This window comes from Leopardus geoffroyi, chromosome A2 (assembly GCF_018350155.1).
Source record: "Leopardus geoffroyi isolate Oge1 chromosome A2, O.geoffroyi_Oge1_pat1.0, whole genome shotgun sequence".
NCBI lineage: Eukaryota > Metazoa > Chordata > Mammalia > Carnivora > Felidae > Leopardus > Leopardus geoffroyi.
In genome coordinates, this window is record NC_059331.1 from 25,523,949 (window position 1) to 25,551,252 (window position 27,304).

A 27,304-nucleotide genomic window follows, 5' to 3' on the forward strand; every position below is an offset into this window, starting at 1 on the left:
CTTCAAATCCTCTCTCCACTCATTCATACCATAGCTTTTAGAAATTTCTGGTTGGAAAATCTGCATTTTTGCCATGGATGTAGCCAGACGGGTTAAAGATTGACGACCACTGCCTCCAAGTCCAACAAGCAAGGCATTTCCACCTGACTGCTTTAGAATTCGACATATTCGTGATAAATGTTCCAATACATACCTATGAGATATCAATATTATTATACTTGAAAATATGAATGTAAATGTATATTTACAGGTAACTATTATTTTATATTCTTGGAAGGATGAACTTTGCTATTCCATGTTATTACCCTAATTTTAAAGAGATAATCGTCAAAAAGTGCGGTTTTTCAAAAGATGTTACCATTGAATCATTTGATGCAAAGGAAAACTAAAGTACAAATTCAGGAACTGTAATGTACAAATTATAGAAATGAAATGCAGTTGTAACCACTTATACTGAAAGCATATCACTGTTTTTGTTTAAAACATCTCTTCAATCTTTTTTAAGATTTATTTTTAAGTAATACCTACACCCAACGTGAGGCTTGAACCTACAGCTCCAAGATCAAGAGTCACACGCTCTACCAACTGAACTAGCCAGGAACCCCTCTTCAATCTTTTAATACTAGGATTTATATGTGAGAAATAGAAAATCAGTTATCTACAAAATTAACAATTTCTGTGAAGACCCAGACTCATTAGTAATGAGGGAAATTAAAATTGGAGCCACAGTGAGATACCATTCCACTCTCCTTTAGATTAGCAAAACTTACCAAGTCTGGCAATCCTAGTGTTGGCAAGGGTGAAGAACAATGGAAACTCTTAATCATTTTTGAAGATACTTCAGCAAAACTTAGTAAAGTACTTAGTATTACACACCATAATACAATAATTTCACTTTTAGGAATATAACCTAGAGAAATTCTAACACATGTACCCAAAGAGACATGAATATTCAAATCTTTTTTTTTATAACTGCAAAAACTAGAAAGTCACCTAAAAGTCCATCTCAGAAGAATGACCACATTGTGTTAGTAGTAAAAACTCATTTGTTGTGACTCTCACAAACAATATGGAAAAAACCTGAAGAATGTATACAGTATATTATTTATAAAAGTTTTAAACATGCAAAATCAGGGGCACCTGGGTGCTTGGTCAGTTAAGCATCTGACTTCAGCTCAGGTCATGATTCCCCAGTTTGCAGGTTTGAGCCCCACATTGGGCTCTGTACTGACAGATCAGAGCAGAGCCTGGAGCCTGCTTCAGATTCTATCTCCCTCTCTCTGCCCCTGCCCTGCTCAGGCTCTGTTTCTCAAAAAAAAAAAAAGAAGACAACTCTTTAAAAAAATTAAACATGCTAAATAAGACTGTGCATATATATTCAGGAACACACATGTGTAGTAAAAAGCACATGACATGAGTTTCTTTTACTCCTACAGGGTATGATGGGGATGCAGAGAGACAGGATTGACTACATAAGGGACTTCAAATAAATTTCTAATTTTTTATGTCTTAAGTTGCATGACCAGTACAAGATTATCCACCACATTTTTCTTTATATCTTTTCATACATTTTAAATATTTCACAGAAAAATTTTACAAATAGCAATTTCCACCATGAACACCAAATGTAGGTACCTAAAAATGACAAGATTCATTCTTGTCTTGTGAGTTTGATTATACTCATCTAAGCATTGTTCCACAATGTCACTAAAATGATGAATATTTGGAATTTCAACATAAAGTCTGTCGTCTCCTTCAAGATCAGGATTCATATAATCACCAAACATGAGATTTCTCAAGTCTCCTTCAGATATCTATAGAATGAAAATCAACACGTTACAAAATTCAACATTTTATAAAATAAATTTAAGGAAATATTACATAAAATTTTGTTTTATCTATGTTATAGGATGATTATCAATTAAATAATTCTTTTAAATGGAGAGGTAAATAATATACTTATAAAATTAATTCCTAAAATTATATTATATCCTCAAAAAACAAAAAGAACAGAAATTTTTCTGTTATATAAGATATTCCCCCAAGAGCCTAGAAAAGTCATTCTGAGTGACTCTCACTTATTAAGTAGTTACTAAGGGATGGTCACCATGTTAAGTACTTTGCATTTATTATATCATTTAATCCCTATCATGTAAGGTTTTATTCTTTAAATAACTTCTATGTTACATATATATTTCCCCTGAAGACAAATCTTCTCAAAATAAACACCTGTCATTGAGGGAAGTGAAAAGAATTTGATTGTTAAGAGGAGACAGTATTTTTTAAAGAGGTTGATTGTCACAATTCACGCTATTGTACTATTTTAACTTAATATGTATACAATCACTAAATATACTCACGGGTGCATTATCTCTCCTCAAATGTGAAAAGACACCATCAAATGATTCTTTAAAATGGTCCTTTATAACAGCTTTGATTAAATTGAACAGCCAGTATCGATCCTCGTTATTAACGAGGCGGTCATAAAACACCCGGAGAACTTCATGCACAAACAAGCGGGTCATGGTGTGTTTGCTCTCCACAGCATCTTTTTCAATGAGTAAGCAGCCCCGGATGACACGTGAAAAATCCCGCAAGTTGAAAGTGTAATGGGATTTTGTGGGAGTGGGCAAAAGATTTTCCATGGATCGTTTATATACCTGCATATGAAAAACAACAATGGAACAATATAATGATTATAATAAGCAAAGTCATGTAACAAATAGTATATGAAATATTTTATTTATCCTATCAGATTATATTGGTTTGGGGGCATCTGGGTGGCTGAGCTGGTTAAGTGTCTGACTCTTGCTTTCAATTCAGGTCATAATCTCACGGTTTTGTGAGATTGAGCCCCACATTGGGCTCCACACTACCGGACAGCACAGAACCTGCTTGGAATTCTCTCTCCCTCTCTCTCTGCTCCTCCCCTGCTCACACACATGCTCTCATGATCTCTCTCAAAATAAGTAAATAAACTTAAAAAAATTATATTGGTTTAGAAAATTGTATAGTACCCAGTCTAGCATGGCACACAGCTTTTTTTTTTTTTAATTTTGGTTTATAGCAGGCATTATGAAGTCGAAGGAACTTAATATTATCAAATTCCATCCAAGCCCAAGAAGTGACCATGCGTTTATTTCCCAGTTATTACAGTTGTTCCACTTAAGGCTGAATGACCTGTGATTAAATAATTAGCAAAAACTTTAGTAGAGAGTGAAACCAGATAACTCATTCTGAATCATTCCAAATGGTGGCAAGGATGAAACAATTTCCTTTGGCTACCGTTGACTTCAAAACAAATCAATGTATCCTCTTCCTTCCCTTTGCTCTTATTTTCTCTCTGCCTCTTCTCCCTTCTATCTCAATTGGCTATAATATGGAAATAATGTATGTTTTTACTATTTGCTAAATTCGCCAAATAAACTTTAATATTTTCTATAAGTAAATTAAGTCTTTTTATAATATAGCCCCCCAAAAAACCTCAAATGAAATTATTTTTTTATTTGTCTGTGTTCTATGATTATCCCCCCCTCCCAGCATCTGCAATGTGGTAGGTCTAAAATGCTTCAAAAAAAAAAAAAGAATCCCTTTCTGCCTCACCAACTCCCTTCTTTTTCCAGGAGATGTCTGAAATACATATAACATATTTTATAAATAGAAGAACTTTTCTGTATCAGAATAAGTTTAGTACTTTCAATGCACTATCCCTTTGTTCATAGTTTCTCTATTTTAACAGCACAAATTTTCCACCAGAGTAAGGGAGAAACCTCAGAAAGACACAATGCTCTCGGAAACTGGTGGAATGATTCTAGGGAGTTTTGTGCTTCTGGTTGCAGTGATCCCATAGTGAACCCCCACTTTATCAACGCTCCAGAAAGCTTAGTTCAGTGATCTATCACTCACTTACCTTATATACAATTTTCCCTTTTACCATTGGTGATGAGGCTGGCTATGCCCTCTGAGTAGAGGCAGATAACACACCCTGAATTATGCAAAGCCATTAGGCAGTCTTGTTTTCTGTTCCCACCCTTGTGTTTCCTTACTATTATATTTTTTCACTGCTACTCCTAAATTATGTTGTATGACTAAAAAGGATGCATTCATAAGCTAAAGTCCCCCAACCTCACCATCTCCCTATCTCCCTATCTATCTCCCCTATTTATCTCCCTATCTATCTCCCCTATTTATCTCCCTACCTATCTATCTATCTAGGCTCTATGCCCAATGTGGGGCTAGAACTCACAACCCCAAGATCAAGAGTTGCATGCTCTACCAAATAAGCCAGCCAGGCACTTCCTCTATTTCTTTTTAAAGACAAACATGCAGATTAGAAGGGAAGAAAAAATTAATAAACACCAGGGTAGAAACCTAACAATTAGGGAAACCCCTGTGGTGTGGCAGATACTGATTCTAAATTATTTCCTTATAACAACCTTGTGAAATAGGTGCTATCTTCCATTTTAGTGATTAAAAAACTGAGTTTCTAGAAGTTCAAATTACTTTCTCTAGGCCACTTATAGCTAGGAAATAGCAATCAAGGCTCAAACCCAGTTAGATTCCCTGATTTCAAAGCCTCTGATCTTCCTGTTCTCAAGCCTCCTTAACAGTTTCTTAGATACCGAAGACCAAAGTAAATGACTAAGAAAAAAATGTTAAAAAAAAAAAAGGACCAAATGAGGAATATATGAAATACTAAAACATTTTATATTGCATTATTTGCTCACCTCCATTGTCCCACTGACAAGTTGGTTCCCAATCAAAAAGTACTCTGGAGGAAACTCATGAGTCCTAAGGTAGAATGCTACAATTGAGGAGAAGATTCGGACCATAGTTTCGTCACTGAAAGTATTAATAGAGCAGATGTTGAAATGTCGAATAAAACGAGGAGTGACTGGATTTCTTCCACCACCTGGAGGGCCCATGGCAGCCATCAGCTCTATGTCAACCAATGTGATTTTACTTGTATCCTTAAGGTCATACCTTGAAAGCACATAAAAATTCCAAAGCAATCAGTTATAAGCCCAGTAAAGATAGAATGAAATGTTGATCTGCCTAGAAATGTAATCTGATTTTAGCGTCTCTAAAAGAAAGAACCCTAAGGGTACTGGATGGCTCAGTCAGTTGAGTGTCCAACTTTAGCTCAGGTCATGATCTCCTGGTTCGTGGGTTTCAGCCCTGCATTGGGCTTCATGCCTACAGCTCAGAGCCTGGAGCCTGCTTCAGATTCTGTCTCCCTCTCTCTCTGCCCCTCCCCCACCTCTCTCTCTCAAAAATAAACAAACATTTAAAATTTGTTTTAAATAAATAAAGGGAAGAACCCTAGAAAATGCTTGGAGTAGAAAAACAGAAATAATTAAAAATATTTTTTTATTTGATATAACATTATATTCCTCTCAGGTGCACAACATAATGATTCCATATTTGTATATATTGCAAAACAATTACCCCAGTAAGTCAAGTTAACATCCATCACTACACATGATGACAAAATTTTTCTTGTGATAAGTTTCAAAATCCACTCTCCTAGCTACTTTCAAATATGCAATACAGTATTATTAACTATATTCACCATGCTATCCATTACATCCCTCAGACTTACCCATTATATAACTGGAAATTTGTACCTTATGACTCCCTTCACCTATTTCACCCATCCCCCAACCCCTGCCTCAGGCAACCACCAGTCTGTGAAGAGAATGTGTGTGGTGTGTGTTTTTTAATGTTTATGTATTTTTGAGAGAGACAGAGTGCAAGTGGGGCAGGGGCAGAGACAGCCAGAGACACAGAATCCAAAGGAGTCTCCACGCTTTGAGCTGTCAGCACAGAATCCAACGCGGGGCTGGAACTCACTGACCGCGAGATCATGACCTGAGCTAAGTCGGATGCTTAACCAACTGAGCCACCCACAGGCCCCAGAAGAGAATATTTTTTAAAGCAGTGTCCTATTTCTCCTTCCAGTGACACTGATTCTGTTGCCAAATTCTGGGTATCTATAATGTCCTTTCATTTTACCCTTCCCTTCCCAGTTTGACTCTCTACTTTTTCCTCCCTCACTCCAAATCCAGAAGCATGGATGAGAGATCATTCTTGTTTGTAGCTGGTTATAGGTAGGGTGACCACATATGCCATTTTGCCTAGGACAATTCTGGTTTGTGCTTGCCTGGAGTCATTATTAATAAATAACACTCCCCTTTTGTGCTTAGGAATGTCCCAGTCCGAACAATAAATTATATAGTCATCCAGTTACTTACAGCAAAGTCCTGATTTTGTTTTCGCATCTCAGATCTTATTTTCAGAGCACATAAAGATGCCTACATAGTACCTGTAATGCTTTTGTTATGTAAAGAGAGACACAATGGGGGAATAGCAAAGCTCCAAAGAAGTTTTAATCAGAAAGGAATATATAAATGGCTCAACTTAGTTGGAACCAGAGTGAAAATGTGCCTATTTCTAACAGGCCATTAAGTCCTTTAATATTGAAGTTCTTACAAAAAGGGGGCAGGGAATGTGGGAGAAATCTATATAGGCAGCCCTTAGTCTAATAGTACTCCTAACAAAAAGTATGAAAATATGACTTGGTTTTTGGCAACAACCCTAATAACTATCAGTAGGGGGCTTGTTAAATAAATTATGGCAGGATCTACACAACTAAATTGTATTAAAAGCCAATGAAATGAAAAAATAAAAGGCCAATAAAATGAATGAAATAAACAACATGAATAGGTGCTCAAGATAAATTTTTAAGTGAAAATAAGTTATAAAACATTGTATAACATGTCTATTTTTTAAAATAAAAATGTATTTGTATAGAAAAAAAACACCTTGAAGGAATAGGAGTTATCTCCTGGAGGCAGGATTCCAAGGGTCTGTAGTAATAACAAAAATGTATTTCAAAAATATGACTTAGCTTCAACATTAGTCTACCCTTGCCTTTGATTAACAAATAAACAAACAAACAAATGAAAAACCATGCATACTGGGGCCTTAGGGAAGTATATTTAAGAGGAGGGAATGAAGAATTACTAATCCTAACTAAAAAATACAATACCTCACATATTGGAAACTAATCATATCATCATAAAAATGGGATGGAGGGAGGGGAAGAATTATCTATGAAATTGCTGTCAAAACCAAAATGGTTTTGACAAATCTTTCTCAAAGATATGGCAGTCCTATCTCAAAGATATGGCAGTCACATAAAATACAGAAATTTAAAGCAGCAGAGGCATAGGGTGCTGATTATGGTTCCTTAGTTTGAAGCCTACCCACAAATTCTCAGCCCTGGGAGAATGGAACTTTGAAAGATGTAATCTGTAAGTTATTTTCAGTGACTGAAAATAATAGTTAAAAAGGAAAGAGTTTACTACATTATTGAATAAATACATTTCCAATACCGGATTACCCATCCCAGTAATCTAACTCACATGTTCAGAGGACAGAATGTCATCAAAAGGTATAGAAAAGTCTTCTAAAAATTTCTGTAGAGGAAAATCTAAGCAACCGTTTTTTCCCATAAATATTGAAAACATGTATTACTTTGATGTGAGTCAAATAGAAAAAGAGAACAAAAATGACTTTAGCATGGCTAATTAAAACTTCAGTTAAATAGTTACCAGTTCCCACAGTCAAAAAATTGTCGTAATAATTCAATAGGAGGTTGAGCTCCGTATTTCTCCAATGCAGGCATATTCATGTCATCTATAAAAATTACACACTTCTTTCCCATAGGTGGTCCAAAAACTCCTTTGCGTCTTTTATCCAATCTAGCCATAATAATATTCTAAAATATAAAGAAGAGTAGTATTTAAAGCCATACTTAACATTAGGGGGGAAAAAAAGAATTTACAGTCTAATTGTATAAGGAAATAATGACAAGAAGCACTCTTATGTGTGTTTATATTTATTCATTTTTAGGGTGATATCAAACCTTATATTCAACATCAAAAAGCATTTACTGAAATCCTTCTATGGGCTCAGAATTGTTACATACATACCTATTTATATATTTATATTGCACACAAATGCAAAATATTTTCCTCACTGGATACCCCAACATACCTATTAACTTTAACTTAATGTCTAAAAGCACGAATCTAAATTTATACGACTTTGAAATTAAGGGAATTCTATAGGCTTAAAACAACAGAAATGAGTCCCATAGGTAAGGTGAGAATGGACACACATGAATTTAGGCATGGATGATTAAAATGGTGACTAGAAAGAGTCTCATGCAGTAGTTTAAACTTGGCACAGGGGCGCCTGGGTGGCGCAGTCAGTTAAGCGTCCGACTTCAGCCAGGTCACGATCTCGCGGTCCGTGAGTTCGAGCCCCGCGTCAGGCTCTGGGCTGATGGCTCGGAGCCTGGAGCCTGTTTCCGGTTCTGTGTCTCCCTCTCTCTCTGCCCCTCCCCCGTTCATGCTCTGTCTCTCTCTGTCCCAAAAATAAATAAACGTTGAAAAAAAAAAAAAAATTTAAACTTGGCACAAAGATGGGGATGCCCAGCTGCTAGGTTCCTGTCACCTATTGTCACCTAAGATCATACAAAAATCCACAGTTTGAAAGATCTTTCATGGACAGAGCTTCAGTAGGCAGTAAACACCCTTAGGGACCCTCTAGGAAAGTTTAAAAAGAACAGTTGAAATTTCTTGTTCTCTCTTTCTCTCCCCCGGTGTCTTCTGCAGTTAAGAAATCAACTGTGGCTTCTTCTGGTGCTTATAAAAAAGGATGACAAAGCTCAATAATTTAGCAATCATGCAAAAATGTTCCTTTGAATGTGGTTCCAACATTATTATGTTGGTGTCCTTTTATGTTTTCAAAATTTATTTGAGAGAGAGTGCACACATGTGTGCGTGAGCAAGGAAGGGGCAGAGAAAGCAGAAGAGAGAGAATCCCAAGCAGTCCCCACTAATGTCAGCACAGAGCCAGATGTGGGGATCCATCCCAGGAACCATAAGATCATGATCTGAGCCAAAATCAAGAGTTGGTTGCTTAACTGATTGAGCCACCCAGGCGCCTCAACTGGGGTGCCTCTTATCCTTTGTTTTTAAATAGGCAAATTTAGGGGCGCCTGGGTGGCGCAGTCGGTTAAGCGTCCGACTTCAGCCAGGTCACGATCTCACAGCCCGTGAGTTCGAGCCCCGCGTCGGGCTCTGGGCTGATGGCTCAGAGCCTGGAGCCTGTTTCCGATTCTGTGTCTCCCTCTCTCTGCCCCTCCCCCGTTCATGCTCTGTCTCTCTCTGTCCCAAAAATAAATAAACGTTGAAAAAAAAAATTTTTTTTTAAAAATAAATAGGCAAATTTAAAATAAAAGTCAATATTCAACCCCAAAATTTAATTAATACAGATGGGAACATAAATTTTTTAAAAATGCTCTCTTGAACTTTTGCCTTAAAACTTGTTTTTAAAACCTTACTTATAGGGGTGCCTGGGTGGCTCAGCCGATTAAGCAATTAAGCCCCTGATTTCCACTCAGGTCATGGAGCCCACATCTGGCTCCCTGCTGTCAGCACAGAGCCCACTTAGGATCTTCTGTTCCCATCTCTCTGTCCCTCCCCTGCTTCCACTTGTGCTCTTTCTCAAAAATAAATAAAAAATTAAAAAAAAAACCCAGAAACTTACTTATAATGCAAAAACCAAGAGTTCTTTAGTTTTACTTAAATTTATAGAAGATTTACACAGCTGCTCATAATTTATTATCAAATTGGTTTCCATACAACACCGAGTGCTCATCCCAAAAGATGCCCTCTTCTATACCCATCACCCACCCTCCCCTCCCTCCCACTCTTAATATACAATTTTAAAAACTAATCAAATAAGGTAAAAAAGTTCATTATTGACCCATGTTTCTGGCTTTAAACTAACCTGAACCTGGTTGGCACTGGTCCGTGCAGAGAAATTAATATAAAAAGGGAAATACTGGTCCTTTTCCAAGTGATTCATTAGTTTATCCTTCACATACACTGATTTTCCCGTACCGGTTGGACCCACAAAAAGCAATGGCCTTTATGAAAACAATGAACATATCATTTGAAAGGGAAAAAGACAGAATAACATTTTTACTGAAGAAGGCTGAAATTGGTTGCAAACTTAAATAATCAAATCACCTTCATCTAAAAATTCATGTTTTAATCATGTAAGACTGGAAAAAAGTGAGGACTGGCACACACTTCATTTACTGTTACTGAGACTTTAATAGTATCAAACTATTATTTGGACAGATGTAACATTACTATATGCAAAACCACTCATAAACAAGTAATAACATGCTTTGCTTTTCAGAAAAGAAAGCTAAAGCTTGTCTCCTCAGAAAAGGGATGTATTTTTGTACTTTCAGTTGGAGGTACGGGCAAGGGGGTGCAATGTGGAAGAGACTAATAAGGTGAGACATTAAGACAGGATTAGGCTGTTTCACAGTAAAAACTAGGTGACCATGAAGTCTAAAGCTAATAGTGATATATACCTCTTAACCGGATTTTAGAATCTAAAATAGCATTTTAGAATAGCCTTTAGAAACATTTGTCTAAAGCGCCATGTCAGGCTCTGTGCTGACAGCTCAGAGCCTGGAGCCTGCTTCAGATTCTGTGTCTCCCTCTCTCTCTCTCTGACCCTCCCCCACTCACACACTGTCTCTCTCTCAAGAATAAATAAACATTAAATAATTAAAAAAAAAAAACACTTGTCTAAAAGTAAACTCTAAGGAATTCTCAATTCAGTAGGGCCTCAAGCAGAGTTTCTCATTCTTTTTTTTATTTAATGTTTTATTTATTTTTGAGAGAGAGCGTGCAAGTGGGGAGGGGCAGAGAGATAGGGGAACAGAGGATCTGAAGCAGGCTCTGTGCAGACAACAGAGAGCTGGATGTGGGGCTCAAATCCATGAACCTGAGCCAAAGTCAGAAACTTAACTAAGCTACCCAGAAGCCCCAGGGTTGCTCATTCTTGAGTGATCATAACTAATTTAAAAAGAAAAAAAAATCCTATGAATTTATGTCCACAGAACTGTGGGGAATCACAGTGGAAATCTTGTTTAGAATTAAAAATTAAATACCAACACTCTGAGTGATAATTTGGCACCCCACAATACATAAAGACAAACACAAGGATGGATGCTAAAGCTGAGAAGCAGTGTCCTGTTGTACACGGTCATCTAAGGGACCCAAATTATGCTAATATTAATTTTAAAAATTATCACTGAAGCACCATAAAATTAAAGTTCTTTTAGAACTACAGTGGCCCATACAGGCACAAGAACAGACACTCAGATCAATGGAACAGAATAGAGAACCCAGAAATGGACCCACAAACATATGGCCAACTAATCTTTGACAAAGCAGGAAAGAATATCCAATGGAATAAAGACAGCCTCTTCAGCAAGTGGTGCTGGGAAAACTGGACAGTGACACGCAGAAGAATGAACCTGGACCACTTTTTTGCACCATACACAAAAATAAACTCAAAATGGATGAAAGACCTCAATGTAAGACAGGAAGCCATCAAAATCCTTGAGGAGGGGCGCCTGGGTGGCGCAGTCAGTTAAGCGTCCAACTTCAGCCAGGTCACGATCTCGAGTCCGTGAGTTCGAGCCCCGCGTCAGGCTCTGGGCTAATGGCTCAGAGCCTGGAGCCTGTTTCCGATTCTGTGTCTCCCTCCCTCTCTGCCCCTCCCCCGTTCATGCTCTCTCTCTCTCTCTCTCTGTCCCAAAAATAAATAAACGTTGGAAAAAAAAAAATCCTTGAGGAGAAAGCAGGCAAAACCTCTTTGACCTTGGCCGCAGCAACTTCTTACTCAACATGTCTCCAGAGGCAAGGGAAACAAAAAGCAAAAATGAACTATTGGGATCTCATCAAAATAAAAATCTTCTACACAGCGAAGGAAAAATCAGCAAAATTAAAAGGCAACCAACAGAATGGGAGAAGATATTTGCAAATGACATATCAGATAAAGGGTTAGTATCCAAATCTATCAAGAACTTCTCAAACTCAACACCCAAAACACAAATAATCTAGTGAAGAAATGGGCAGAAGACATGAATAGACATTTCTCCAAAGAAGACATCCAGATGGCCAACCGACACATGAAAAAATGCTCAACATCACTCATCATCTGGGAAATACAAATCAAAACCACAAGGAGATACCACCTTACACCTGTCAGAATGGCTAACATTAACAACTCAGGCAACAACAGATGTTGGCGAGGATGCGGAGAAAGAGGATCTCTTTTGTGCTGCTGGTGGAAATGCAAACTGGTGCGGCCACTCTGGAAAACAGTATGGAAGTTCCTCAAAGAATTAAAAATAAAACTACCCTATGACCCAGGAGTTCCACTACTAGGAATTTACCCAAAGGATACAAGAATGTTGATTCATAGGGTCACACATACCCCAATGTTTACAGCACTGCTATCAACAATAGCCAAAGTATGGAAAGAGCCCAAATGTCTACCAATGGATGAATGGATAAAGAAGATGTGGTGTGTGTGTGTGTGTGTGTGTGTGTGTGTATATATATATATGTGTATATATATATATATATATATATATATATATATATATATATGATGGAGTATTACTCAGCAATCAAAAAGAATGAAATCTTGCCATTTGCAACTACGTGGATGGAACTAGAGGCTATTATGCTAAGCAAAATAAGTCAGTCAGAGAAAGAGAAATATCATATGACTTCACTCATATGAGGACTTTAAGATACAAAACAGGTGAACATAATGGAAGGGAAGCAAAAATAATATAAAAACAGGGAGGGGGACAAAAACATAAGAGACTCTTAAATATGGAAAACAGAGGGTTGCTGGAGGGGTTGTGGGAAGGGAGACAGGCTAAAAGGGCAAGGGGCATTAAGGAATCTACTCCAGAAATCATTGTTACACTATATGCTAACTTGGATGTAAATTAAAAAAATAAATTAAATAGAAATTAGAAAAAAAAAAAAAAAAAAAAGAACTATGGTGGCCCCTGAAACTTCATCTACATGTTTCAGTCTGAGTAACACTTGCCTTATAGATAACTATTTGTTAAAAAAAAATTTTTAGGGGCGCCTGGGTGGCGCAGTCAGTTAAGCGTCCGACTTCAGCCAGGTCACGATCTCGCGGTCCGTGAGTTCGAGCCCCGCGTCGGGCTCTGGGCTGATGGCTCGGAGCCTGGAGCCTGTTTCCGATTCTGTGTCTCCCTCTCTCTCTGCCCCTCCCCCGTTCATGCTCTGTCTCTCTCTGTCCCAAAAATAAATAAACGTTGAAAAAAAAATTTTTTTTAATAAAATCCTGTTCTTGGGGCACCTGGGTGACTCAGTTGGTTGAGCATCTGACTTCTGCTCAGGTCATGATCTCGCAGTTTGTGAGTTTGTGTCCCACCTCGGGCTCCATGCTGACAGCTCAGAGCCTTGAGCCTGCTTTGTATTCTGTGCCTCCCTCGCTCTCTGCCCCTCCCCTGCTCATGCTCTGTCTCTCAAAAATAAACAAACATTAAAAAAATTAAAAAATAAATAAAATAAAATACTGTTCTTAACTTGGGGCCCAGGACCAATGGAAGAAATTCCTAGCGTTCAGAGAATCTGTGAACTTGGATGACAAAAAATTTGTATCTTTGCTTTTACTATCCTTAACTAAAATGGAGCGATTGTATCAATAGTACCTGTGTCTTTGTCACCAATAGAAATCACAGATAATATTCTAAATATTACAATGGTTACAGATATATCAAAAATATCACTTATGCTTATTACTTCTTCAAAATTGTGATGGGCATCAGACTCACTGCTAGATCATCGATCTTAATGTGTCAACAAACATGAATTACACAAACATAGGTCAAATTTGTTCAATATTTTAGTAAATGTATTTCAATATGTCCTTTCCTTCACAATTTTGTATTTGTATGTATTCATTTAAAAGCATTATTCTAAAAAATAATAAAAACATTTTAAAACAGCATTATTCTGACAAATGGTTCATGGCACAAAAGGGGAAAAGAATTCTTATACTAGGATATCCCCAGAATTGGCAAGTGCCTTCCGTTCCTTTTTCTTTTCAATATTAGCCTCTACGTGTAAAATTTTAACAAATAAGCACTGAGTAATGTATAGAAGTTTTGAATCACTATATTGTAAACCTGAAACTAATGTATAACACTGTATGTTAACTATACTGGATTAAAAAATTTTTTAATCTAACAATAGAAATAATGTATCTCACGGGCTATTTTTTTCTGTTTTTTCTTTAATTAAAAAGATAAAATTGTCACAAAATTCACGTGAAAACAGGTTCTTCATCAAAAACAAATAAACCATGACATTCATGGACACTATATAAGCTTGTCTCATTTAAATAGCATCAATGATAAATTATGCCTAATGTTTTAAAAGAAAAATAACTACAGAAATGTTATTAAGAAAGTTGGTATGAATATGCCTACAGTACAGACTAGACTTTTGATCAGTTTCCTGTCCTCTTCTTTGATGGGCTCTTCTGATTTAAGCCTGAAATCTCCACGTTCATCTTAAGCTATGAAGAACTGGCATAGGACATACTTGAAAAATTCTAAGTGGGAGGTTGTGGACCATAGTGTGTCTGATACTCAGGAGCATATCGAACTTGTGAGTAGAATGCATGCCTTTCACCAGCTGCAACTGACTTTTAGTCTGCTGTTAAAAATATAAGAAATATAAAGTGGTTTATGAGGCAACAAATATGGCGGGTAATTTTCTGGAGTAGGCAGGAGAAAAACCTGGATTCTAGGTTTACCACTAGTAACAGAGGTCACTGCTAGCATGTCAATTAGTCCCCGAGGGTCTCCATTATCTGAAAATGGATTACCTTTAAGTTTACTTCAAAAATCCTATGATCCTATTAGAATGGCACTGTTCTATTTAAAATGCATTTTCATAAGAGTTTCTTACTTTGCATAGGTAATACTCAAATCCATTAGAAATGTATATCTAATTGTGTCCATTGTAGGGACTATTATATCTTGAATCTTGACATGTTTTTCTCCTAGATAAGCACTTTTAATTAATTCATTCCAGTGGACCCAGCGACCTCGGTTTTTCAACTACAAGAGAACATAAGTTTTAAAATAGAATCATGCACTTGATATCTGAAAGTCTATTTTTAACATACTGTTATCATATTCGCTTTTAAAAACCCTAATCTATCATAATAATAAAAAATTTCTGTAGGAATAATTCATCTAAAATAACATATATGACATTTTATAGTCATGAGGTAGATTAATAAGCACCTATGAATCCACCACCCTATTTAAAGAAACACACATTTATGTTTGGATTAATTATCCCCCTGCTTCAGTGCTATGGCTGGCATTGAAAAATCTTTTCCTGTTTTCCAGCAAATTGTGTATGTATATGGTATGTGTCTGGATGGTGGTAATTTTCCAAGTTTGAGTGTATATGTCTTTAGTAATTCATATTCTTATTTTTTTTAGGTTTTAGCTTTTATTTTTATCAAAGTTACATATGCACATATTTTAGAGTTAAAACTTTTACAAAGGTTAAGAAAAAGAGCAGTTTCCCACTCTCGTTTTCTCCTCTCCAGTAGCAACTACCTTTGCCTCTTTAAGCTGGACATTTTGGGATTCACCTCCAACTCAAAGAATCTAATTGTGTGATCATCTCTTGATTTTTTAGTTTTAGAGATTTTTTTTTTTACTTCCCACTATGACTAATGAAGATGAATCTCTCTCTCTCTCTTTCTGGCCATATTCTTAAAATTCTATATTAGCATGGTGTTGGGGAAAGATTTCCACACTAGTAGTCAGGAGAGCTTGATTCCAGTCCTGGCTCTGCTAGCCACTCACCTTTCTAGGCATGCTTCTCTATCTATAAATCCCGAGATTTAGTTAAAGTTGTAACAAAGCCCTCCACAGATCGTATGTCTCTGAAGCAAAATTTGCATGAATCAAATGATTATTCAGGTGCTTGCTGTTTAAAAGAATCTTTTTGCAAATTATTATTTTTTAATGTCCATTTATCCTTGAGAGAGAAAGAGAGAGAGCAAGTGTGTGGGGAAGGGGCAGAGAGAGAGAGAGAGAGAGAAAGAATCCCAAGCAGGCTCCACACTGTCAGCACAGAGTCTGATGTGGGACTCAAACTCATGACCTGTGAGATCATGACCTGAGCCAAAATCAAGAGTCAGACACTTAACCGACTGAGCCACCCAGGCAACCCGTAAATTATTTTTAAGTGGAGAAAATATATTTAACTTAAATCTGAAATTATAAAATACCCTTAAAGAAAGTTATCTACACTGTCCACAAGTTAAAGGAGGAGAAGCTAAAGAGAAGGGACTAAAACACCAACCACAGGGGTCAAAACAACTGGGAACCCAGTTTTGCCTGCTGACCCAAGACTTTGTGTTTTGTAACTTACCATGCCAAGTATTTTATATCATACCTCATACATGTAGTCATACACCAGGCCTTTTTCATCAAAGTGGCATTCCCATTTACCCACAGAGTCTGGCACCGGGTTGTTTACGTCTCTTCCCATTATGATTAACCGTAGGAAGGTGTCAAAAACAATCCGACCCTCTGTATCACAACTCCCTCCAATGGACCAAATCAAAGAAAATACGAAGGAAGCCTGTTGGTTAAAAAATTGTTTTAATTTAAACTAATAATTTAAAATAAATTTCTCACAAATTAACTAAAATTTTACATATTAAGGAGGCCTGGTAAACATATTTAGAAAGGGTCAGATATCCAGGTAAAGTGGAATGGAGCACAGTTAAGTCACAGAGAGCGTTATTTCTCTAGCACTATCTATCTAAATTTAAAATGTCCATGCCAAGTGATCTAGGAATTTCTCTTTTAGGAGTTTATCCTTGAATATATTACCACCTGTCAAAATGATGTATACATAAGAATATTTACTGCAGCACTGCTGGTGACAGCCAAAGATAAGGAGCAACCTAAATGTTCTTCAATAGGGCTCTATTTAATTGGATTATGCTATGCATATTGGAATACACGCAGCTGTTTAAAAAGGTAACTCAATAAGTATACGGATATGGGACAATCTCTAAGGAATATTGTGAGAAAAGGTACAAATCTGCATGCATAGTATGTTAACATGTGTAAAACATGTATTCACATAAAAGAGAGTATGGATCAAATACCTCCAGCAGGCTACTTAAGGCAGGTAATGGTATTTGCCTTGAGAATGGCTAGGGCACTAGTATGGATAGAAAACCTGCTTTTGCCTTTTGAATTTTACTCTAGGTACATGCCTTATCTAGTTTAAAAAATCTACCAAATTTATATATATTTTCAAGAGAAAAATTTTAACCAGGTATCCATTTATAGTAGTCTTTTTTTTTTTTTTTTTTGAGGGGGAGGCAGAGGGAGAGGGAGAGAAGGAAGGGGGAGGGAGGGAGAGAGAGAGAGAGAGGGAGAGAGAGAGAATATATCTTAAGTAGTCTCCATACTCAGCACAGAGCCAGACTTGGGGCCAGATCTCATGAATGTGAGATCACGACCCGAGCCAAAATAGTCAGATCCTTAACTGACTGAGCCACCCAGGCACCCCAATTTATATTAGTCTTTAAAAATGATTCTAAACCATTAAAAAAAATAGAGGGAATTTAGGCTTACCAACAATAAAACTTTTAAAAAATGCGTATATATATATATATATATATATATATGCACACACACATACACATATATACACATATACATACATATATACATATACATATATACCATGAAGGTTATACAGGTGAGCTATTCATAAAATACTTTTAATTTATAAGCAGGTAACATTGATAGGTATGGAACAGTATTAAAAACTAGTTCTGTAAAAGCCAGTTCCAAACTTTGGGAGACAAAAGGGGATACAAATAAATTATGCTTCAAACATGTCTGTTCTATTTCTTCTAATAAAGGTGAAAGGAGAGGAGGAAAGGAGGGGATGCTGAGCAGGAAACCCTGGAATGTGAGGTGACGGAGGTAGAAGATTTTCTGTGGCAACAAGGTGAAGGGAAAGCAATGGAAGGGAACCACTCTTACCACAGAGCAGAAGAGAAGGTAGACTCAGTAGAGAAGATGAAGGTATTTCCAAATAAGGTGCCAGATGGTAAGAAAGCACAGAGCAGGGAAGAGAACAAAACCTATTCCCTTTGGCTCCCTCAGAGTCCTGTTCTCTGGCCTTCTCTGACTCCTCCCTAACTACGTTCTCTATGGATCCTGCTGGCCTCACCGCCACTAGTTGGATGCCTATTTCTGGTCTCTTAGAACCAGCTTGTAGCAGCCTACATCCTGGCTTCACCTTAAGACAAAATTAATTCACTAAATTGATACTGGATTAGTATTAAGTCGCCGAATTAAGTGTTTATCAAATTATGATCTTTCATAAGAATAGGATAGTTTGGGTTCATTTGGGCATATGTTACTTTCTTTAAAATTTTTTTTTTTTTTTTAGTTGGAATACCAGGTCAGGGCAACTTCATTATTATCTTCAGTTATTCTTTTGGTGCTCACCAAAAAAATAGTTCTGGATCTTATAATGCCTTCCTCAGTACAATGATCATTTCCAGAGGCACATTTGATTCTGTGAATAAAAATCCCATTAAGTATAAAACCTACCATAATCCAAACACGAATATGTTTGCTTGTAGGATCATTTTCCAGCACGTCACAGAGTAGTACTTCAAAGAGGCGTGTAAGAGATACAACCACATTGCTATCACTTGTAGGAATCAGTTCCTGCAAAGTGAAAAGAATAAGATACTTTGCCTTCATCTTACTTGGAGAATAAAAAATGATAAATAATTCATTTAAAAATTCCTCACACCAGTCAAAATAAGTAGTATCAAAAAGGATAAGAAATGACAAGTGTTGGCAAGAATGTGGGGAAAAGGGAACCCTTACACACTGTTGGTAAGAATGTAACCTGGTGTAACTGCTCTGGAAAACAGCGTGGAGGTTCCTGAAAAAATTAAAAATAGAACTATCATCTGATCCAGTAATTCCACTTCTGGGTATTTACCCAAAGGAAATGAAAACACCAATTCAAAAAGCACAGCTATGTTTATTGCAGTATTGTTTACAATAGACAAGAAATGGAAGCAACCCAAGTGTCCAGATGAATGGAAGATGTGTGGGATATATACAATGGAGTGTTACTCAGCCATGAAAAGGAATCAAATCTTGCCATTTGCAACAACATGGATGGACCTACAGGGTAGTACACTAAATGAAATAAGTCAGACAGAAAAAGACAAATGGCTTCACTCATATGTGGACTCTTAAAAAACAAATGAACAAACAACAACAAGATAGAAACACTTCATTGAATGTAGAGAAAAAACCGGTGGTTGCTAGAGCGGAGGAGGGTGGGAGGGTAGGCAAAACAGTGAAGGGGATTAAAAATAATACAATCAAAACTGATATGGTTTTTATAATATTTAAACATATGGTTTAATATCAAAACATATGGTTTTTATAATATTTAAACCGTAAAGAATTTAAACTGTAGGCATGATAAAAACATCTCTCAGAGATCTTAGCTTATCCTATTACACAATTGTACATAATATACTCTTATTCTAAACTCTCTGAGAAATGAAATCTAGACACTATAAGAAAATAAAGTGTTCTCAGGATAGCAGAAATGAAGTCTCTAACAGCCATTCATTCATTTTTTTTCAACAAATATTTATGAAAAACATACTATACCTATATATCAAGCTAGGAGATATGCAAATAAAATGCAAGATCCCTGAAAAAGAGTGATATTGAAATTAAATAGACAAAAAATAATATGATGTAATAATGACGTGACAGAGGAAGTCCCAGGAAAGTGTGGGTGGGGGAAGACACTAGAGCACTTGGATTAGCCCAGATCCAGGGAATAGGATAAAAAGGGAAATTAGGAGAGGACTAATTCAAGGAAGGCTTCCCAGATAAAGGATTAGCTGAGCTAAATTTGGAAGGAAAATGTCAGTTAGCCAGGTGCAGAGGGGAAGGATATTCAAGGCAGGGGAACTACACATACGCAGAAATGGAGGTGTAAGCAGACCTGGAGTGTTAGGAGGATTCCGTGGGATGTAAGAATAGAGTGTGAAAGAAGAATGACAAGAAGTAAGTCTTGAGAAGCAGACAGAGGTCACATCCTGAAAGGTTTTAAAGGCTGTGTGTAAGGATCTCCTGAGAAGAGGAAGCAGGTTCCAATGGAGGGTAAGTACGGGAGTTCACGGAATGAATTTGTGTTTTGGAATCTTCATTCTGGTAGTAGGATATAGTCGGAACCAGAGCAGCTCTATTATATTGATTCAGGCAAGAAATTATGAAGGTCAGGACTGAGGCTACCATACAAGGAAGGAGGGATAGTCAGAGGAACCTGGATGGAAAGGAGGGTACAGATATAAAAGTTAACAAGGACGGAAAAATCAATAGATCCTGGGGACTAACTAGAAGTGGAAACTATGGGAATAAATTATGAAAAAATCTATTATTCATTAGAAAGATGGAGCCTACTTTGTATTATTTGCAGCATATAGTATTAGAGCTTGTTTTTTGTTTTTGCTTTAGATTTTAAGTAATCTCTACACCCAATGTGAGGCTCGAACTCACAACCCCAAGACCAAGAGTTGCATGCTTCACCAACTGAAGCATTCGAGTTTTAAAATTTTAAAAACTGAAAAATGACTTTATATTTTCTCTATGAAGACACTGCACAAAATTTTCATAAAGTGGAATTCATTTTTTTCTTGTGCACAGAGTATTTTTCTTATCTCTAAAGTTATATTTTAGGATGAAAAAAATCTACTGAAAACCCCATTTCCCTTCTCAATATCAATATATTAGCTTATGTGTAAGTAACTAATGTGTGTGAGTGTATGTGTGTAGCAGGTTGAATCCCCAAAAAGAGAGGCCCACATGCTAATCCCAGCAACCCAGGAGTGTGATCTTATTTGGAGAAAGGGTCTTGGAAGACATAAAGATCTCAAGATGAGGAGATCATTCTGGAGTATCTGACCCTAAATCCTTATAAGAGTCACACAGTAAAGAGACAGAGTAGAGGCCAGGAGAACATGAGGGAAGAGACTGGAATAATGCAGCCAGAAGCCAAGGAATGCTTTGAGCCAAAAGGAGCTGGGAGAGGTAATAAAGATTCTCCCTTGGAGCTTCCAGAGGAAGCTTGGCCCTGCCAACATCTTGATTTCAGACTTCTAGCCCCAGGACTGTGGCAGAATAAATTTCTGTTGCTTTAAACCACCAAGTTTATGGTAATTTGTTATGACAGCCCTGAGAAACTAATACAATATATAAAGTTTTCTCATAAAATACTAAATATACATGTGAGTTTTAAAGTCACATATTTAGGGGCGCCTGGGTGGCTCAGTCGGTTGGGCAGCCGACTTCGGCTCAGGTCATGATCTCGCGGTCCGTGAGTTCGAGCCCCGCGTTGGGCTCTGGGCTGATGGCTCAGAGCCTGGAGCCTGCTTCCAATTCTGTCTTTCTCTCTCTCTGCCCCTCCCCCGTTCATGCTCTGTCTCTCTCTGTCTCAAAAATGAATAAAACGTTAAAAAAAAAAAATTTAAAGTCACACATTTAAAATACCTTGAAAATATGGAAAACGATTGGGAATTTTAAAGCTTTAGTTACTATAGTTTTATCCAAAGAGTTTAGCAGGAATAAATTTTACCTCTGGGTTTATTCAGGTATAACTTGAGCAATATAAAACCAAAGGTGGATATTACTATAATGGTGGTGGGTAAATCACTTTTAAATTCTGCTATAAAAGTTAAAAGATAAAAGTATTAAAGTAACTATAACTAAATTATGTTAATGGATATGTAATATAAATAGATGCTAATTGTGACATCAATAGGGAAGGAGGTAAAGTGGAGAGTTCTTGAATACAAATGAAGATAAGTTATTAGCTTAAAAGAGACTGTTATAACTATAAGATATTTTATATAAGCCCCTCAGAACTACTAAGAAAATACCTATAGAAGTCACACACACAAAAAAAGAATCAAAACCTATCAATACAAAACAACCCAATGAAACACCAAGGAAGACATCAAAAGAGAAAAGAGAAACAAACAAACAAAAAAACACAAACCCAAGACAAACAGAAAACAGTTAACAAAATAGCAATAGCAAATCCCTCCCTATCAAAATTACTTTAAATGTAAACATATTAAACTCCCCCAACTAAAATGATAGAGCAGCTGAATGGATAAAAAACAAACAAACAAACAAACAAACAAACAAAAAAACACCAAGATCCAGGGGCGCCTGGGTGGTTCAGTCAGTTAAGTATCTATGGCTCAGGTTATGATCTCACGGTTCGTGAGTTCGAGCCCAGTGTTGTGCTCTGTGCTGACAGCTCAGAGCCTGAAACTGCTTCGGATTCTGTGTCTCCTCCTCTCTCTGCCCCTCCCCTGCTCGCACTCGCTCTCTCTCTCTCTCTCTCTCTCTCAAAAATAAATAAATAACATTTAAAAAATCAAGATCCAACTGTATGCTGCCTAGAAGAAATACATAGGCTGAAAGTGAAGGAATAGGAAAAGATATTCCACGAAAATGGTAACCAACAGAAATCACGAGTGCCTATATTTGTATCATAGTAGACTTTAAGCAAACCTGTCTCTAGAGACAAAGAATGTCATAATGATGGAAGTTCAATTCAACAGGAAGATAAAACTATTTTAAATATATATGCACCCAACATCAGAGCACCTAGGTATATAAAATAAATATTGACAGATCCGGTGGCACCTGGGTGGCTCAGTTGGTTGAGCATCTGACTCTTGGTTTTGGCTCAGGTCATGATCTCATGGTTCATGAGTTTGAGCCTCACGTGGGGTTCTGTGCTGATGGTGCTGAGCCTGCTTGGTATTCTCTCTCTCTCCCTCTCTTTCTGCCCCTCCCCCCTCTCTCAAAATAAATAAATAAAAACTTTAAAAAACTATTAAAAATATTGACAGATCTGAAAGGAGAAATTGATGGCAATATAAAAATGGTAGTGGATTTCAATATCCCACTTTCAATAAGATATAGAATATCTAGACAGAAATTCAGAAAAGAAACAGTAGATTTGAACCACACTAGATCAAATGGACCTAAGAAATACATGTAGAACTGTTCACCCAACAGTAGAAGGATACGTATTCTTTCTCAAGCTCACCTGGAATATTCTCCAGGACAGACCCCATGTTAGGTCACAAAACAAGTCAACAAATTTAAGATTAAAATTATATCAAATATCTTTTCTGACCCCAATGGAATAAAACTAGAAATCAGTAACCACAAGAAAATGGGAAAATTCACAAATACACATGTAAAAAAGATGGTCTTAAACAAATACTGAGTCCAAGGGGAAATTAAAAGGAAAATCAAAAAATATCTTGAGACAAATGAAACACAACATACCAAAACTCATGAGATGCGTCAAAAGCAGTACTAAGAGGGAAGTTTATAACAATAAATGTTTATATTAAAAAAGAAATCTCGGGGCACCTGGGTGGCCCAGTCTGTTAAGCATCACGACTTCGGCTCAGGTCCTGATCTCACAGTTTATGAGTTTGAGCCCACTTCGAATTCTGTGTCTTCGTCTCTCTCTGTCCCTCCCTGCCCCTGCTCATACTCTGTATCTCTCTCTCTTAAAGATAAATAAACATTAAAAAATAAAAATAAAATAAATAAAAAAGAAATCTCAAGTAAACAACCTAACTTAAACCCCAAAGAACTAGAAAAAGAACAAACTAAACCCATTGTTAGCATAATGAAACAAATGATATCAGAACAGAAATAAATGAAATAGAGAATAGAAAAACAACAGAAAAAAAGCCAAAATGAAGAGTTGCTTTTTTTGAAAATATAAATAAAAACAATAAACTCTTAGCTAGACTAAGAATAAAACAAAGACTCAAATAAGTAAAATCAGAAATCAAAGAGAAAGCACACAACGAATGCCTCAGAAATAAAAAGGATCATCAAGGGATAATTATGGATGATTATATACAAATAAGTTGGATAACTTGGAGGACATAGATAAATTCCTAGAAATATACAACCTGCCAAGACTGAATCAAGAAGAATAGGAAGCCTGAACATATCAGTAACAGAGATTGAAGTTGAAATGAAAAACTTCCCAGAGAAAAGTCCAGATGACTTCACAGCTGAATTCTACCAAACATTCAAAGAATTAATACAATCCTTCCTAAACTCTTGCAAAAATTAGAAGTAGAGGAAATACTTCCAAACTCATTCTATGAGGCTAGAATCACCATGATACTAAAACCAGATGAAGATACCACAAAAAAAGAAAATTATAGGCCAATATCTCTGATGACCATAGAGGCAAAAGTCCTCAATAAAATACTAGCAAGCTGAATTCAACACACCAAAAAGATTACATACTATAGCCAAGTGGGATTTATCCCTGGATGCAAGAGATATGCAAATTAATCAATGTGATACACTGCATTAACAGAATGAAGGACAAAAATCCCATTCTCAACTCAATAGATTCAGAAAGAGCATTTGACAAAGTTTAACATCCATTTCTGATAAAAACTCTCAATAAAATAGATATAAAGGGAAATCTCTGCAATGAAATAGAGGACATTTATGAAAAGCCCACAGTTAAATCATAATCCATGGCATAAAACTGAGAGTTCTTCTGCTAAGATCTGGTGTGAGGCAAGGATGCTCACTCCCACCACTTCTTTTCAACAAGAAGTACTAACTAGAGCAATTAGACAATAAAATAAAGGGCATCCAAATCAGAAAAGAAGTAAAATGATCTCTATTTGCAGATGACATGTCCTTATACATAGAAAACCCTAAAGACCACATACAAAAAAATACCTTTTAAAACAAACTAACTCAGTAAAGCTACAGGATGCAAAAATCATTTGGGAAAAAAAAAATCAGTTGCATTTGTTTATACCACCAATGATCTATCTGGCAAGGAAATCAGGAGAACAATCTGACTTATGATAGCATCACAAAGAATATAATACTTAGGAATAAATTTAACCAGGAACATGAAATATCTGTACATTGAAAGCTATAAAACATTAATGAAAGAGATTGAAGAAGACACAAATAAATGGAAAAGTATCCTGTGCTCACAGACTAGAAAAATTGGCATTGTTAAAATGTCCATACTACCTAAAGGGATCTACAGATTCAAAGTAATTCCTATCAAAATTCCAATGGCAGGGGCACCTGGGTGGCTCAGTTGGTTAAGCGTCCAACTTCGGCTCAGGTTATGATCTCGCGGTTCATGAGTTTGAGCCCTGTGATGGGCTCTGTGCTGACAGCTCAAGAACCTGGAGCCAGCCTCAAATTCTGTGTCTCCTGCTCTTTCAGCCCCTCTCCCCACTGACACTCTGTCTCTCTCAAAAATAAATGAACACTAAAATTCCTATGGCAAAAAAAAAAAAAAAAAATTCTAAAATTTGTGTGGAACCACAAAAGACTCTATCTAAACAGCCAAAATAATCTCAAGAAAGAAGAAAAGAGTTGAAAGCATCACAATTCCTGATTTCAAATTATATTACAAAGCTCTAGTGATCAAAACAATATGGTACTGGCATAAAAACAGACATATAAACCAATGAAACAGAATAGCAAATCCAAAATAAATCCAAGCATATAGTCAACTGATCTTTAACAAGGGCAACAAGAAAACACAATGTGAAAAGGAAAGTCTCTTCAATAAATGGTGTTGAGTAAATTGGATATCCACATATAAAAGAATGAAACTTTTATTATCTTACACCATACACAAAAATTAACTCAAAAGGGGCTCAAGACTGAAATGTTAAACCTTAAACCATTAAAATCCCAGAAGAAAACACAAGGGGAAAGCTCCTTCTTTTTTTAAGTTTATTTGTGTATTTATTTTGAGAGAGAGAGAGAAAGCACAAGTAGGGAAGGGGCAGAGAGAGGGAGGGAGAGATAGAATCCCAAGCAGGCTCCACACCACCAGTGCAGAGACCGATGCGGGGCTTGAACTCACGAACTGTGATATCATGACCTGAGCCAAAGTCAGACGCTTAACCTACTGAGCCACCTAGGCACCCTGGAAAAGCTCCTTTTAAAAAAAAAAAAAAAAAAAGAAAAAGTATTTCTTTAAATTCACATTAGCATACAATGTAGAATTGGTTTCAGGAGTAGAACCTAGTCATTCCTCACTTACATATAATACACAGTGTTCATCCCAACAAGTGCCCTCCTTAATGCCCATCACCCGTCTAGTCCATCCCCCCCCCCCCACACACCCTCCAGCAATCTTAAGTTTGTTCTCTGTATTTAACAGCCTCTTATGGTTTGCCTCCCTATTTTTCTTTCCCCTTCCCCTGTGTTCATCTGTTTTGTTTCTTAGACTCCACTTGTCTTCCTCTGACTTATTTCACTTAGCATAATACAACTCTAATTCCATACATGGAATACACATATACACACATATATACATATACATACATACATATGTATACATATATACATATGTATATATGTATATACATACATATATATATATATATATATATATATATATCATCTTCTTTATACATTCATCTATCTATGGACACTCGGGCCACTTCTATAATTTGGCGATTATAGATAATGTTGCTATAAACTTCAGGGTGCATGTAACACTTCAAATTAGTATTTTTGTATCCTTTGGATAAATACTTAGTAGCACAATTGCTGGATTGTAGGGTTACTTCTTTTTAACTTTTTGAGGAACTTCCATACTGTTTTCCAGAGTGGCTGCACCACTTTGCATTCCTACCAACGGTGCAAGAGGGTTCCCCTTTCTCCATATCCTCATCAACACCTGTTGTTTCTTGTGTTTTGAGTTTATTCTGACAGGTGTGAGGTGATATCTCATTGTAGTTTTGATTTGTATTTCCCTGATGATCAGCAATGTTGAATACCTTTTTATGTGTCTATGAGTCATCTGAATATCTTCTTTGAAAAAGTGTCTATTCATGTCTTCTGCCCATTTCTTTACTGGATTATTTCGTTTTTGGGTGTTGAGTTTGATAAGTTTTTTATAGATTTTGGATAGTAACCCCTTATCTGATATGTCATTTGCAAATATCTTCTCCCATTGTGTCAATTACCTTTTAGTTTTGTTGTTTCCTTTGCTATACAAAAGCTTTTTATCTTGAGTTCTCAGTTCATTTTTGCTTATATTCCCCTTGTCTCCAGAGACATGTCTAGTAAGAAGTTGCTATAGGAAAGGTCGCAAAGAGGCAAAGAGGTTGCTGCCTGTTCTCTACTCTAGGATTTTGATAGTCTCCT

At 36.6% G+C, this 27,304-nt stretch overlaps 1 protein-coding gene across 4 annotated transcripts in view; it reads right to left on the reverse strand.

Annotated features, from left to right (window-relative positions):
- Positions 1 to 27,304, reverse strand: part of DNAH12 (dynein axonemal heavy chain 12) — a 220,239-nt gene that overhangs the window by 95,574 nt on the left and 97,361 nt on the right. For all 4 annotated transcript variants that reach the window (XM_045493288.1, XM_045493286.1, XM_045493287.1 and 1 more), the window contains 9 exons: positions 18,614 to 18,733; positions 16,422 to 16,610; positions 14,910 to 15,061; positions 9,865 to 10,003; positions 7,617 to 7,783; positions 4,728 to 4,983; positions 2,361 to 2,660; positions 1,636 to 1,814; positions 1 to 193 (listed from right to left, as the gene is read on the reverse strand). In XM_045493288.1, coding sequence (XP_045349244.1) covers positions 1 to 193; positions 1,636 to 1,814; positions 2,361 to 2,660; positions 4,728 to 4,983; positions 7,617 to 7,783; positions 9,865 to 10,003; positions 14,910 to 15,061; positions 16,422 to 16,610; positions 18,614 to 18,733 — 1,695 coding nt within the window. The remainder of the gene's footprint in view (positions 194 to 1,635; positions 1,815 to 2,360; positions 2,661 to 4,727; positions 4,984 to 7,616; positions 7,784 to 9,864; positions 10,004 to 14,909; positions 15,062 to 16,421; positions 16,611 to 18,613; positions 18,734 to 27,304) is intronic.